Here is a 16,146-nt window from a genome sequence, read left to right on the forward strand (position 1 = left end):
AGAGGAGCCTGACTGTAGTCCATTGGGTCGCAAGAGTCAGACACAACTTAGCAACTAAACCACCATAAACTGCCACCAAAGTATCTAAGACTCTGGCAAGCCCTTCCTTCCCCTGCTGTTGGAAAACCATGACCTCTGCCAGAAACCAGCAGGTGGTTTCATATTTGGGGAAATGTTTGTTGTAAAATAACGTAATTTTCTATAACTCCAGGAGCTTTTAGTCAAAATATGTCTGTACTCCACTCTGCCCCTACCGAATCAATTATATTTTGGAGCAACACCACCATGGGATTCTGATAGCTGATTGAGAGAACCTTACTACGGATTTCCTCTAAGAACCAAAGCATCTCCTTTGCTCTTCCCCACACTTATGTTGGGTAGGTACTAGCAGTCCTCACCCTCCCTTCTAACTGAGTTTCACAGAGGTCAAGTGACTCGCTCAAGTTCACATGGTAAGTGATAGACAAAGATCTAATCTAGATTTGTTTAACTCCAGAATCTCTGCTTTCAGTCACTTGGTACTTCTAAAGGTGGAGAACAGGAGGGATGGTTTACACCTGCTGGGACAAGGCAAAGGTGGACATTCTTTCCCCTTTCAGGGCATTGCTTGTGGAGAAAAGTCTGCTGGGGCTCCTTATCCCTGAGCAGCCCTAACTGGACAAACCTGGACCCGCTGTCCTTATGTAGGCTGTGGGTTCTCCTCGGTCCTGTCCTCCGGTCTGTCATGGCTCCTGCATCTCGGTTTAAATTGTGCTGTGTCGAAGAATACTGTGACTGAGAGCTGGGCATCCCTGTGCCCTTCCCATGGCATCTGCAGAATGGTGCTGGTGACTCCTGTGGTACCTGGAATGCTAAGTTTCTGGGTTTCCTCACATCACTGCCACCTGTGAGACTTAAGAGTGTGTCATTTGGCAGCCCTGAGTCTTCCTTCTCCCCCGGATAATTGGAGATGCTCACACCTCTCTCTCCTCTCCTGGGAGTGAGTGTGAGAATTAACTACCAGAGCAGTCCAGAATGGCGAGGAAACAGCTCTAGGAGTGCTCTATGAGAGTGTGTGATGGGGTAACACACCCTCTGGCAAGGCTGGGAGGAACTTGGAAGTGAGGTGGCTGGCTCAAGTCCCACACCTTCATCCAGGTGGGGGATGGCTACAGATCTGTGCCTTGGGAGCCCTGGAGATTGACTTGGCTCTGCTTGGAGGCTGTGGGAGCTTGATCTCTGCTGGGCTCCATCCCAGCAGTTCTCTCCGTCCCAGACAGAGCAGCCTTGTTCTCTCCTCCTCAGTCACAGCCATTGTCTGGCACAGAATTCTGGGGGTGAGAGGTGTCCTGGGGCTTGGATGCCCTGCAAAGGCCCAGTCTGGCGTGACTCCTAAATTAATAATGTATTTAGCTGTGGGAAGGGATCCTTGAGAGAGAGGGTCTGAAGGTGTCCTTCTGAATGTGTAAAGGCCCAGCCTGGCATGAAAAGGGTTACCAGGAACAGCAGCCATCTTGCCGCAGAGGGTGCTTTGTTCCCAGCTGAGGAGCTGAATGAAATTCTTTCTAGGGCTGGTGGAATTCTCATCCAAAAGCCTCCCCTGCCACTTTGAGGGCCCTTCTCTGCGCGTGCATGCACACACACACACACATCCCGGTACCCCTTGAACCTCAGCTCAGGAGTTCTGAGGTGGGGGGCAGGGAAGAAGGGGCAATTTGCTTAGGGAAGGAACCTGAGTTTGTTCACTGTGATTGGATAAATGTCATTTTACTTTGGGATCTCAGACCTCTGAGACCTGAGGGTATAATTTATCTTTGAAAACGAGCCCTCCCCACCCTCACCTTAGCCCTTTTTGGTACTCAGCCTCTTTCCCTCTGTTTTCTCCACAGCAAGCCCCACCCAACACGGATTGGCGATTCTCTCAGGCCCAGAGACCCGGCACCAGCGGGTAGGTGACTGCCTCTCCAGCCCACCCTCTTCTCTGCGGCACTTTCCTCAGTGCTGACGTGGGAGGAGATGGGGGGAGAGAAGGGGAGGGCTCAGCTTTGGCTACAAATGGCTTCCTCCCTCAGTTCCAGATTTCAGGAAGGTTTTGGGGTATTGGGGGCTGGTACACAAACCCCAGAAGGAAGAGGCTTCTAATGTGGCTGTTTTGGGAACACACACTCATCCCATTCCCTTAGCCCCACCACCCAAACCTTTTCTTGTGTCTTGGGGGCTCTGTTGGAGCTAAGCATGGTCATAAGGTTGGTCTCTGGGTGGAGAGGAGGCTTTTTATACCTATCTGTCTGGCTCCGTCCCCCTGGCCCAGATTTGGCTGCCCTCCATCCTGACTGGGGTTCAGGCAGAGGAATCTGGGACAGAAGGAGGAGAGGAGAAACTGTCAGTAGTCAGAGGCTCCTCCAGAGCCTGCAAGGAGGAGCTGAGGCTGAGGGGAGGGAAGCCAGGCGGCTGCAGGTGGGGCTGAGGTGGGAGAGCCGCCTTGGAGGGGCAGGTCGCCCAGGCCCCCGGCCCTGCCTTCTCCGCTTGCAGGCCTCTGGTCTCTCCACTCTCAACCGTCCTCAGCTCAGAGCCCATCTTAGTCTGCCTCTCCCTCCTCCTCGTCTCTCTCTGTTTCTGTCTTTATTGCTGTGTCTCGGTCCCTACCGTTTGTGTCCACCTGCACTGATCTGTGCCTTGCGCTGCGCCTGCTATGGCTAGGTGCTCAATAAATGTGGAATCAATGAATAAATGTGACTCCTCCTTAGTCTCAGTCTCTGTTTCTCCTTTTCTCTCTGTCTCTGCCTTCCTCTCACTGTCCCTGACTTCTCTTCTGCCTCTTCTCCTTTGATCACTTCCTAGTGTTCTTCTGTCTCCAATTTCTATTTCTCACTATTTTTGCTTTCCTCTCTGTTCTCAGCCTGTGTTTCTTTGTTTCTGTATATCTAAGTCTCTTTTCTGTCTCTTTTTGCCTCATTCTCTGTTGCTCTTTATTTATCTCTAGGTTTTTATCCTGACTTTTACTCTGCGTCCCTCTCCCTGTCTGTCATTTCTTAAAACTTGTGGGCAAGCCAGCACACAACGTAAGCGCCTGTACCCCGCAGGCGCTCTCCCTCCCCTGCCCCTCACACACAGAGCCTTTGATCCCTGCTGTCCCCAGTACACCCTCCCTTCCAGGCTGCCCCAGCTGCCCAGATCAATCTGGTATGAATTCCTGCTAAGACCGGAACACCCTGGGGCAGGGGTGGAGTGGAGGAGGACTTCAGCAAAAGACCTGCAGTTGGTCTGAGGGGAGAGGGGTGGGCTCTGGGCCAGGCCTCCCTGTTAGAAGTCGGGAGCCTGGTGGAGTCCAATAGGCCCAGAAGACAGAGAGGGGCGCCGAGCTTGGGCTGCCTTCCCAGCTCCTTGCTAGCTGGACACTTGCTGCCCACGTTCCATCCAAATGCTACAGGTGCTGAGTCCTCACTGCCACCAGAGCCCAGGACACCTTGGTGCAAGGTGGAGACTCAGGTCCTGGGCTTGTGAATCCTGCCTCTGGTATCGTGGTCTCAGGCAGTTCCTGGCTGAGGCCCCTACAAGGCAGCAAACCTGACGATTTGGATTGCCCTTGCCCTCCTCTTGACCCCCGCTGTCTCCTTTCTCCCTGCTGGTCTTGCCAGCCTTCCTGCAGGTTATCCATTAGGTCATTCGTTTATTCGTTCATGTATTTATTTATTCAACAAATATTTATTGAGCATCTACTATGAGCCAGGCCCTTTGCTGAACACTAATGTATAACAGTGAACAAGCAGATACGATCCCTGTACTCATAGGCTTCCATGCCAGCAAGGAAGACAGAAAATTGACAACAAATTACACTAAAAGCATTTCTAGTTAAAAATCACAGTAAGTTCTTTTTTTTTTTTTTAATTTTTTTTTTTTCACAGTAAGTTCTAAGACAGTTGTGAGTGTAATGAGGGAGGGGGATAGAGAACGGAAGTGACATTTGAGCTGAGGTGATGAGAAATACAGGGCAGTTTGTGTTTCCTTGGCCCTCCACCACCCCAGGCCACGTGCTGGCCCTGAAGCAGAGCTCACTGCTGCCTTGGCAGCCTCAGCAGTGGACTAGGACGTGCCCTCTGGGGCACTTACCCCACTCTCAAGTCCCTTTTCATTATGTGAGAGACTTGGTAGCCTAACTACACGTGGGAGCTCTTGAGATGGAGGAGAAGGCTCAGGAACTCTCCCTTCCTCGGGTAGCTTGAAGGGGACGGAATCAAGAATTCTGATTGAGCTGCAACAGGGGCCCAGACAAAATCATTGTTAGGGGCCTGGTTCAACAACTGTGATTTCCCTCTTTCATTCATCCAGTAAATAGTAACAGGTGGTTACTGTTTTAGGTATAGGAGATATAAGATAGACATAATCTCTGCCCTCAGGGAGTTTATAGTGTGTTGAGGGAGACAAATATTAATCAAATAATTACTCAAAAAAAATTGTGAGATTCCAGCTATCCTAAGTGCAATGAAGAGCATACAGTAGGTCTTGAGAGTATACAATAAGGATGTGACCTAGCCAGGGGGGCAGGAGGACATCAGGAAGAAATGAGGTTGAGAATCAACCAGCTGAAAGAAAGGGGAAGGGCATTCCAGGTGGAGGAAAGAGCATTTGCCAAGGCCCTGTGGTGAGCCCTCTCATGATCAACAGAGTGGTGGGAGTTTTTCCCTGCTGCCAATCTGATGAGTCGAGGGGAGCGAGAGGATGAAGAAGGGCGGTTTCTCTCATTCAGGTGAACCCTGGTTCTGGCCCATCTCAGCCACTGGCACACCAGGTTCAGAGCAGGGCTAGTGTTGAGTTCTTCAGTAAACCTGGTTCAGGTTCAAGCCAGTGCTGTGGCACATTGCCTGGACAAAAGGGAGTTTTCTGAAGTCCTTGCCTGCCAGGGGCTCCTCTTCTCTTCCACCATCTATGCTCAGGTTGTATCCTTGGCTTCTAGTCCCAACAGCTGTTGTCTCAAGCCTGAGCCCAGCAAGCCAGTTCTCCTTTTCTCAGGCTGTGCCCCAGGCCCCTCCCCGCCGCTGTTCCCAGCCTCTGCCCAGAGGAGACTCTCCACTTGGCTTCCCCTGGTCCCCACACTGTTCTGCTTTGATGGTACCACACTGCCCTTCCCCTTCTATTCTGCCTTCCGCAGGGGACACTATCTTTCCCTCTGTTTGGGCAGCCATTCAACAAACAAACCAATAGCAATTTACTTTTTTCTGCTCATAATCCTTGCTCATTATAGAAACATGAGAAATAGAGAAAACAGTTTTTAAAATCACTCATAATTTTACAACCCAGGGAAACCACCACTAACTTTTTTAATACAGAAAATTTCAAATCTATGCAAGAGTAGAGACACTGGTGTAATGAGCCTCTCTGGCCTCACTCTCCATCTTCAGCTAACCCTCTGACTTGTTTCGCGTCTCCCTCCTCCCACCGAATTATTTTAAAACAAATCACAGCCATTGTATTTCATCAGTCTTCACTATCTTTCACAGATGATTCATTTTTTAAACACACAAACACTAAAAGTAATTGATTAATAGTAATAATAATATTAATTAATATCATCAAATACTTAGTCTGTATTCAGATTTCCCCAGTTATATATTGCTCTCTGTTAACCTGTTTGTGTGCTTATCCAAATTAAGGTCCACATTTTGTAACTGCTTGAGAGTCTGATGTCTTAAGCTCTCTTAATATTTTTAAATGTATTTCAGACTTTCTCTTGTACACTTAGCACGCGCAGGCGGCTGCTCTTGCTTTTTCTGCTGTTGCTTTTGTTTCTGCCACTGCTGCTTTTTAAAATCTAATCATCTAGACGAACTGATCACAGACTTGTTCACAGGATATCAGCACATTTTAATCCCAGTCAAGTAGTATATTTCTCACTAGTTTTGTTTGTTTTTGTTAGTAATTGAGGTCATACTGTCCATCAATATTGTAGCCTGTTTTTTTTTTCTCTTTGCACCACATCATAAGAAAAGTTCTTCATAAGTCATTTAATTATTGCATAATAGCCTCTCTAATGGGTAAACATTTTAGCTGATACAGACAGGCTTTTACTACATTAAAAAGATACACATGCACTTAGATTGAACACAGTTAAGCCCAGGCTAAGGTCAGGGGTGTCTTCCCCATATTTCTCCTTGTTTTGAGCAGGATGCAGGGAGCGTTTAACCGCAGCCTGGCCTCTGGGGTTGTCCCTCACACACACACCCCCAGCACACCAGAATACAAACTCCTTAGGGCAAGATCATATCGTCTCTTAAATCCTAGGGCCTGTCACAGGCACTGACACTTGGAAAAAGGTCAGTTAGATGTAGTCCGTCTCCTTCACTATTATTTTTCACTGTTCCTCAAATCCTGAAAGAGTTCCCATCCCTGCTGAAGCCCAGTATGTTGTTATGTATAAGATCAGAGGCTTTGGAGTCACATTAGGCCAGTTTTGTGTGATTTCACAACAGCTGCCTCTTGCCAGCTGTGTGGTTTTGGGAAAGTCTCTCAACCTCTCTGAGCCCCGGTTTCATCCGCTGGGAAATAAGGATAATAACACTTACCTGTGGGTGTTTCTTGGGCTGAAATACACAATATGTATATAATTTAGTCAGCCCAGTACCCAGAAATAAGAAGCTCTCAGTAAACGGCTCAACAAGAACTCTCTCTCTGCTCATCTCCTGCCCATGTGCTTGGCCTCCAGCCTTCAGTCATTTCCTAAGAACCCTCCTCGCAGCCCCGCCCAGTCCGTCATGGTTCCAGGCCCACCTTTCCACTCACCTTCATTCCCTCAACACCATCACCCACCAGCACAGGGTGTCTGACCCTGTTGTCCGCTCCAAGCCCCCTGCTGCTCGCCCCATCTGCTCTCCCCACTGTATCCACATTAGGCCCTTTGTCTCAGCCTGAGCCCTCCTGCCTCAGCCCTGCCCCACCAGGGGAGCCCAGGGAGAGCTCAGTCTGCCTGCAAGTGAGGACTCCTGGGTTGTCATGGAGACAGAGGTGGCTGAGGCTCCATCACTGGGCTCTTGCCCTCCCAGAGGTGCCCCCCATCCCTCAGTCTTCTCATGGGAGCAGCAGTGATCTTCTTCTTTTTTTAATGCCAAGAACTTAATGGTTCATTAGTCACTCAACAATATTACAAATATTTTAAAATTACTTAATATAAAGAGTTGGCAGCAAACTATTCTATTACAGAGTTAAATTACCAGTACAACAGACTGGAGATTTAGACATCTGGAAGGTAACAGTAAAAGAAACTAAAATATTTTAATAAAAAATTCAAGTTGGAGGAGTTTACCTACCTTAACAGTGATCTTTAAATACTTAATTGACAACCCCCTTTTATATACCTCAGAGATTTCCCAGAGCTCTTAGGATAAGAACACAATCTCCAGTGTACACTTTGTAGCCCCACCACCCCGTCCCATAGCAGCCACACTGGCTTTGTTAGTGCTTTGAGCTCACTGAGCTTCGCCCAGCCTAGAGGCTGGGGCTTTTTGCTCCTTTTGCTTGGAAAGCTCTTCCAACACTACCCTTCTCCTAGTTGACTTTACTGTATCACTCGAGTTTTTACTTTAAAATGGCTCAAACCTCTTAAAGTTGAAAGAATACTATGATGAACATCCAGATACTCTTTTAAACTTAGATTCATCAGTCGTTAAAATTTTGTACATTTATTTTCTCTTCTCTCTGGCAACATGCACACACACACACCCTGAACCATTTGAGAGTTGCAGACCTAAAAACATTTGAAGTACTTCAGTATCTCTCTCCTGATAACAATAACATTCTCATACATAACCACAAAAGAATGCTCACATTTGAAGACTTTAACATTAATGCAGTAATACACAGTCCACTAGCAGATTTTCATAAACATTCCCCAAATGTCCTTTTAACCTGGTTTTTTTTTTAACGCCAGAATTCAATCAAGGAGCGTAAATTGCATTGGCTTGTTACCTCTCTTTCATCTCCTTTAATCTAAAACAGCCTCCTTGCCTTTTGAAGGTTTTGTGTGTGTGTGTGTGTGTGTGATGACATAGACATGTTTTAAAGACTGCAGGCCAGTTGTCTTTCCAAACATCCCAGAGTCTGTGTTTGGGGATCATTTTCTCACAATGGGGCCAGGTCACGCAGTCTGGTAGGAATACTGTGGGGGGGACGCTGCTCTTTGTGCTGGGAATCATTTGTTGTCGGTTTGTCTCATGGTCAGTGTTGCTCAGTTTGTTCACCGGGTTAAAGCGGTGCCCCCAGATCTCCGTGTTACAAAGGTGCTTTCACAGTGCTGGTGACTAGCCAATGATCTGTGGGTGATATTTAAGTATTCACTGCTACCTTGCCTGAATTGGTCTTTACATCGGCAGTTACAGAGCATTGATTTTCTATCCTCCGACTTTTCTTTGACTGGCATTCTCCAGATCACCTGGATGGTTTCTTCAGATTTAAACTCCCTGTCTCTTCTTCGGGGAAGCCTGCACTGACTGGCTCCCTAACCCCGATGAGGTCAGTACTCTCTTACACCCCTGCTCTCTGCCTCTGTGGCACTTGTCACAATTAAAATTCAGTGATCGTGTAATTATTTACTATCAGCCTGTCAGTGGAGACTGAACACCGGGCTATTTCAATCATGTTCACAGCTACAAACCCAGCACCCAGCCCCGTGTCTGGTACACAATAATTGCTCAATAAATACCGGTTGAATAAGTGAATCCAGAGTTCCAGCTCTTGCCACTCTACAGAGGGAGAAATGACCTGCCTGCTTTCTCCTCCAGCCCTAACTCTACCTTTGCTGTGACAGCAAAGAGGGCGCCACTCGGCAGCTGGTGGGCCTTAGACACGTCCGCTGCCTGAGTTCCAGATCAGGAAAAACCACAAGCAAGGACAGACCTCGGAAAAAGCATAAAGCTGTTCTCGACTCTGCTTGGCCAGGCCACCGTGATAAACACACACACTTTTACACTCCGTCCCTCCCCCACCCCAACTTGCCTGCCTTCAAGGGCCTGCCCTCCAGCCCCTGCCCTGGTGCAAAATGCTTCTTACCTCATAGTGACCTAACTTTCTCAGTAGGGCTCTCCTCATTAATTCAGGCAACAAGCATTCACTGAGGAATTTCAGTGTTCCAGACAGTGCAGAGGTCAACTAATAGACTGTGTCAGGCTGCTTCCGCTTCCCCTCGAAAATGGAAATCATCTGAGCCTTGGAAATTCTCTTAAAAGCATAGGAGTAAAATTACTATGGGAAAAAGTCCAGGTCAGGGTACCATTCCTTAGAGTTCAGGGTAACGTTTTTAACAATTATGAATCACCTCGTGTTTTTCTCACTGTTTAGAGCATCTAAAGTTGTTAACTAGGTGCTTCAGTAGGAAACAGGCACAGCCCTGTTCCCAAAGCTCGAGGAACTGGGTCTGTGGGTGGAGCGGATTTGGGGAGGGGTGGGTAGGGGGGTGGGACAGTGGCAGTCCCCGTGGGCCTAGAGCTGCCACAGAGCAGCCAGTGAGGGTGGGAACACGGCAGAGGCACCTAACCCAGCCTGGGTGGGCTCAGGGGTCCCCTCTGACAAACTTATTCGCTTCACGTTGCCAAGGCAGAGGTAAGAAGCTTGCATTCTAGGGAGCAGTATCTGACCAAAAGGAGCTGGTAAGAGAGAGTGAAGGAGTCAGGAATGGGACTCAGAAAGGGTTCACGATAGAATGCTGGGAGTGGGGTTCTTGGGAAATAGGAAGGGCTGGTTCTCAGGCGCCTGTGGATTTTATCCTGAGGCCTGAGTAAGCCCCCAAAGCATATCAGGGTTGAGTTTTAGCAGCTTCTCCCCCAGCCCCAGCGTCTCGTGGGCCTCCCAGCCTCTGCCTTTGGGTTCTGTTTAGGTTCTCAGGCCTTTCCCTAGCTGTGGCACCTTCTTTCCTGTTTCCCACCCTCCACTGTCCTCTGGAGAGGGTCTGCTCTCCCTTACTGTGAGCCACTGCTCCCTCGCAGTGGTCGGGGGATGCAGCTTGCAGTGAGTCCTGCCCGCTCCCTCCAAGGGCCATGGTGTCTGAAACGACAGGTAGAAAGCTGATTTGGGGGACTGGCAGGTGGGGTCTGGCTTCTGAAGGATTGTGTAAGCTCCCTCCTACCTTGCTGAAAGGGGCAGGTCTTGGGTGAGAGCTGGGGTTGGGCACTAGATCTGGGGGCCCTGAGCGGGGACAGGAAGGGCGGGGTGGGGTGGCTTGGGAGAGCACGCTCACCAGCCCACTCTTTCTGCAGATCCCAAAATGGCGATGAAACCGGCACCTGGCCCAACAACCAGTTCGACACAGAGATGCTACAAGCCATGATCTTGGCCTCCGCCAGTGGTAAGTTGTGCCAACACGTGTGGAGTGGGAGACCTGGGGTCCTGGGGTGCATCCCACAGCACCGTGCCCCGAGACTGGCTTCCAGCCTATACGTCAGCTGGTCTACACAGCCCTTAATTCCAGGAAAAAGACAGATTAGAGAGTAGCTGAGGGATGGGGGCTCTGGGATGCCCGGAGGGAGTGAACAAGGAAAGATCCTTGGAGGAGAAGTAGGGAGCAGTGTTTACAAGTGTTGCCCCGGAAGGGACACCTATAGGTTGGGTCCTAGCTCTGCCACTTGCCATCTTTGTGCCTTTGATCAATTAATCTCTCTAAACTTCAGTTTCCTCAATCAAGAAAGTGGGAACAGAGACCTCAAAGGGTTGCTGTGAGGATTCAGTGAAACGATATGGCAAAGCATGGAGTACCGGGGCCTGCAGCCTGATCCGTACCCGCCCTGAAGCCAGGGAAGTGGGTGTGGATACTCCCAGTAGGAAACACACGCTGGACCTGTGGGGACCCCTTCTCTTTTTTCTTTGTTGCCCCCACATCCAGAGCAGGATTTTGGTTTTCCCACAAGGTAACAAAGACCTTCAACGATAGAGATTCAGGTGATGCTACTCCTCAGGGATGACAGCCAAGAGTCCTGGGCATGGAGGGAGAATGACATCATTAGTACTGAAGAGTGCAGGCTCTGGAGGCAGGCCGGCCTGGATTCCAGTCCTGGCACCACCGCTTGGCTGCGAGTCCTCCAGCAAGTGACTCGTTCCCTCTGGGCTGCGGTCTCACTAACTATAACATCGGTACAGGAACAACAGCTCTCACTGTAGTGTCACAGGGGCCTCGGGACAGGATTGGCAGAGAGGAAGGGCACAGGGGTGAAAGTACGTGGAAGTCCGCAGTGGTAAAAATTGATAGATGGTGGTCTCTTTTGACCCTTGGTGGGATGGAAGGTAGAATTAGAATAATGCCTGTTTAATAAGCACTAGCTTCTGGAGCGACTAACCCTGGGCTTACATGGAGGCTGGCGGAGGACTCAGGCACTGGCCTCACTCAGTGAGCTGAGAGCCCCACTGTCCAGTGTCTCTGGAGGCCTGGTTAGTGGAGAATCAGGTAAAGTCACAGCAGTCATCGCTGCCGTCGTGCCTGCATGCTGCCCCAGCTCATGCTCAGCAAGCTTGGTGGGCCTCATGTCGGTGGATCTTCTCACAACTCTGTAAGGCAGGTCTGAGTCCTTCCATTTGACAGATGAGGGGACTGAGAAGCTGCTTGCTCGAAGGCCCCCATTTTGAGCTGCAGACTGGAGATTCTAACCCAGCTTGCTCCTAAGTTCATGCCCTGTCTGCTCCAGTAACCACGTCTGCCTTTCCATCAGCCTCAGTTTCCCTTTTAGGCGAACAGGTTTCTCTCAATGCTGCATTATTCTCCCAGATTGGGGTTCCAGATAAAATACAGGATGGCCAGTTAAATTTTAACAACAAATAGTATTTTAGCATAAGTAGGTCCCAAATGTTAGAACGGGGACATAACTATACTAAAAAAAAAAAAATTTACATGAAATTCACATTTAACTGGTCACCCTTTATTTTCATTTGTTTAGTCTGACAAGGCTTCCCTGGATGTCTGTGAGGCCGTGGGGGCCAGGCCCATGGCTGATGAAGAGGAAGGGAGCAGCGGCAGGGGCACCAGCCTTCTGGGAAGACAGGGCTGGCCTAGGTTCAGGGGGTGGGGAGGGGCAGTGGGGCGGGGGCTGCTGTAATTCTAGAGAGGCCAGACCCTGAGTATGAGAGACGCAGGTGGTGGGGTCTGAGAAGACGCCAAGTTGGACTCTTGAGGGAAGTAAACAGACAGTAAGGTATATTTAGCTGTTGTGGCTTTAAACCCTAAAGCCAGGAAGCAGCCTTTTTAGCCTAAATCCAGATTTTAAAAACAGAAACGGAGTCAGTATTTATAGCCCCAGACCCTCCCAGGAGGTCCCTGGGGTCACCGAAGGCTGCCTGCCCTGTCAGGGTTCCACCCTCCAGCCCACACAGGGCCTGACCCGGGAGTAAACCCTGGCCCTGGGGGATGGACCCTGGGGGTGGAGGTGGCAGGGTCAGGCCCTACTCTCACTTTCACACCCGATTCCTGGCCCTGGAGTCAGAGAGGTTCCTGGAGTCCAGCCCAGCCAGGCCTGTGGGGCCGCTGAGGGCGAGAGAGTGGGGAGAATAAGTACCTTGGGAGGCTTTTTACATAAACATTTGAGGGGAAGGTGTGCTCTCCAGGAGGCTGCGGTCTGTGGCTCCCACCCTGGTGAGTGAGCAGGCCTTCCGGGCTGTTTGGAGCTTCTGCCTTCAGCCCCTGGGTAGGGACGGCAGGGCAGAGGGGGAACGCTGGGGCTGGGAGCCGTTTCCCTGAGGTGAGGCTGGAGTGGGAGAGGGGAGTGGAGGCAGGCAGTGCCTTAACCTCTTCCTTGCTGCTCTTCAGAGTCTGTTTCTCCTTGTGCTCAGGGAAGATCCCAGTTCCTGCCCAAACTAAGTCTTGCAGGGTAGAAGGAGGTGCCCTTCTGCAGACTTGATTCTGCAGAAGATGAGAGCCTGCAGTCCAATTGAGGTTGGGGTCAGACAGGACCTTGGTCAAGGTCATATGGCTGGCTCTTAGTGGCAGAGCTGACCAGACAGAACTCCAGGCTGGCCTGTTTCTGTGTTACACCCTGGGTTTCCCAATCTTCTTCCCTCCTGGCTAGCCCCACCTCAGTGCATCCCATAACGCAGGCCGACATCAGGTCTGTGCTTCTAGGGAGGGGGTGGCAGGGGCAGGCTTTGTCATTTTTGTCTGCTCGGGTGCTTCTTAGAGATCCTGGGTGTGTTGTAGGATGTGGGTGGGCCTAGCTTCCAGTTATCCAATCCCGCCCTTCCTATCTTTCTATTTCTGCCTCCCTTCCCCCTTTTGGTGCCCATCTCTCCCCCTCTCTCTCTCTCACTGGCGCCTCTGACGTCTCCCCTCTTTGCCCCTAAATCACTTGGGAACCCTGGCTCTTGAAGCCAGATCTGGGCCCCTCCCCCCAGCACTTATATTCCCAGACAGCAGGGAGGGGCGGGGCGGTGGAGGACCGGCTCCCTCCTGGAGTTAATTAGAGAAAATGTAGAAATGTCAGTGGAATGAAAGGGCTAGGGGAAAGAGAGAAGGAAGTGGGCTCTGCTCCCTCCCACCCAGCCCACTTCCCCGCCCCCTGAAGGCCCCAGACGTAGGGATTTGGGACTTGAAATGGAGGTTGTGGAAACCTGAGCCTGGAATGAAGAGGCGGAAAGACTGGGGCTCCTCTCTCCTTTGCTTTCCCTTGCGTCCCTCCCCCTCTGATGCTGTTCTATGAAAATATTTCCTGTCTCTCTATTTCTCAATCCTTGGTTGATGTCCCAGGATTACTCAGCCTCTCTGGGTTTAGTCACTCTCCCTGTGCACTTCCAGGGTCTAGGGTGGGGGTAGAGGAAGGCCAGTTGGGAGCCCTTCTGCTGGACAGGTCTGGGCTGGGCGTTCTGGGGCTTTAACTCTCTAGCTGCCAGAGGACTCCAACAGGAGCCCTCCTGAACTCAGCGGAGTCATCAAAACCCTGTGTTGTTCTTTTTTTTTTTAACCCCCTGGAGGTAGGGGGCATGGAGGGGAGAAGCCGTGACACCCGGTATGGTGACGGTGACAGTGATGAGGGTGATGGTGATTTTGGCAACAGCAAGCCTTCAGTGAGCTCTCTCTAAGTGCCCAGGCACTGCGTGAAGCACTTTCTCCTGGAATCCTCACAAAACCTCAGTGAAGTAGGGTCTTCTGTATTTCTCTCCCTTCAATGTGCCACACATCACCTGGAGCCACGTGTCACCTGGATACGGTGTTCAAATGCAGATTCTGAGAGGCTGTGATTCTGTCAAGCTCCCAGGGAACTTGCAGTCCTCGGGACCCCAGTTTCTCCTTGTGCAGAGCAGGAAGCCGGGCTCTGTGATGTCACCTACTCTGCCATTGTGAGCCTGGGGCCACATTGGACCTAAGACAGTTGGTCAGTCATCATCTTCTCAGCCTCTCCCCTTCTTCACCCTCAGAGTAGTGATGAGGTTCAGGCCTCTGCTGGTGGTGACCATACCCTACAGCTACACCTAGGATGTACTTAGGCCTCACCCCCACCCCTCCCCACCCCCCCTGTCCTGGCTGGTGTGGCCTCGGGCAAGTCTTTTACCTCCTCTGACCCTGACTTCTCTCACCTCTATAGCAGGGTACTACCACACACCTCCCTGGAGTGTTGCGTGCAGGTTAGACACCATCATGCACACGCAGCATCTAGCAAGGTCCCTGGCACAGAGTAGGCATCAATTGCTGTTCTGAAATGAATCCCTGGAGGAGCCCCCACCCCTCACTCAAAACAGAATGACTCAGTGCCCACTCTGTGCTTGGCACTGGGTGAAACAGGCTAGGAACCTGCAGGAACCATGGAGGTCTAGCATGGAGACCAGAGAGGCTGCCCGGAGAAAGGCTGGGGCAGGGGCTCAAGAGCCAAGTCTCAGCCTGGAGAGAGATGATGGCTAGCGTGTTTGATGCCCTCGCCAGGCAGCGGGCACTGTTCCAGGTGCTTGATGTATGTAATCTCAGTTACAACGTGCTTGTAATCCTGGTTAGCCTTCACCAAACCAGAGGAGGTAGGTACCTTTATTATTCTCATTTTGCAATTCAGAAATCTGAGGAGACACAGGGAGGTTAAGGAAGGCTTGGCTAGTAGGTAAAAGAGCTGGGAAAACAAACCTAGGTGGCCACTCTGGAGCCTCTTAGTTCTACCCTTGTGGGTCAGGATGGCATGTCCACTGCTGTCCCTGCTGGTGCTAGAAGAGAGGGACTTGGGGACCCTGAGGTTTAGCCCCTGACCTTCCCTTGTCTCTGCAGAAGCCGCTGATGGGAGCTCCACCCTGGGAGGGGGCGCCGGCACCATGGGCTTGAGTGCCCGCTACGGGCCCCAGTTCACCCTGCAGCATGTGCCCGACTACCGCCAGAATGTCTACATCCCTGGCAGCAACGCCACTCTGACCAACGCAGCTGGCAAGCGTGATGGCAAGGCCCCGGCAGGGGGCAATGGCAACAAGAAGAAGTCGGGCAAGAAGGAAAAGAAGTAACATGGAGGCCAGGCCCAAAGCCACAGGGCAGCCTCCCTCCCCAACCAGTCCAGCCTCTCCCTACCTGTGCCCAAGCCTCGGATTTCAGGGCTCACCCCCAGGAAACTGGTAGGGGCCCAGGCCATGCTCCCCTTGGGAAATGGAAACAAGTGCCCGGTCAACACCCCCCACCCCTGCCCCCAGGGGATTGAATATGCAAAGGGAGTTCTGCTGGGAACCCCCATCCAATCACTTGCTGTGCCCATGGGGGTAGTGGGGTTTGTGTAGACACCATTTATCACACCCCCTTCAGTTACAGCTGAACTCCTCCATCTTACAAATTCAATCAGGCCCATCCCCGACCTCCCTCCTGCCTACACCACCCTTCTCTTTCTTAAGGTGGTTGGGGTGTTGAGGTACCTGGTGACCTAAAAAGGCTCATAGTTCTAAAGAGTTGGAAGGGCATCATGACTTCTTGACCTCTCCTTCAATTCTCAAACTTGCCCCAAAAGCATGGTTTGGTGCCAGTCCCTTCGCCTCCTTCCAGAACCTGAGACCAAGCTCAAGTTTTTGGGAGACATGGTCACCATTCCCATGGTACTGATGCTTGCTGGATTTAGGGAGGGCATTCTGCTACCATGCCTCTTCCCAACACCCTGGGGACCAGTCTTCTGTTCTGTTCTGTTTGTCATCATTTAATGTTCCCACTGCATGCTGTGACTTCCCCCTCCCCAAACAAGAGACCCCACTGCA

At 51.0% G+C, this 16,146-nt stretch overlaps 1 protein-coding gene across 27 annotated transcripts in view; it reads left to right on the forward strand.

Moving 5' to 3' along the window:
- LOC133251387 (protocadherin gamma-C4) overlaps window positions 1-16,146 on the forward strand; it is a 186,900-nt gene extending 170,754 nt beyond the window's left edge. For 24 of the 27 annotated variants that reach the window (XM_061423764.1, XM_061423757.1, XM_061423755.1 and 21 more), the window contains 3 exons: window positions 1,869-1,927; window positions 10,221-10,309; window positions 15,188-16,146. In XM_061423764.1, coding sequence (XP_061279748.1) covers window positions 1,869-1,927; window positions 10,221-10,309; window positions 15,188-15,414 — 375 coding nt within the window. In that variant the 3' untranslated portion in view covers window positions 15,415-16,146. Of the gene's footprint in view, window positions 1-1,327; window positions 1,669-1,868; window positions 1,928-10,220; window positions 10,310-15,187 lie in introns of those variants that run through there. The other 3 variants (XM_061423773.1, XM_061423776.1, XM_061423769.1) reach the window with 3 other exon arrangements.

This window comes from Bos javanicus, chromosome 7 (assembly GCF_032452875.1).
Source record: "Bos javanicus breed banteng chromosome 7, ARS-OSU_banteng_1.0, whole genome shotgun sequence".
Taxonomy (NCBI): domain Eukaryota; kingdom Metazoa; phylum Chordata; class Mammalia; order Artiodactyla; family Bovidae; genus Bos; species Bos javanicus.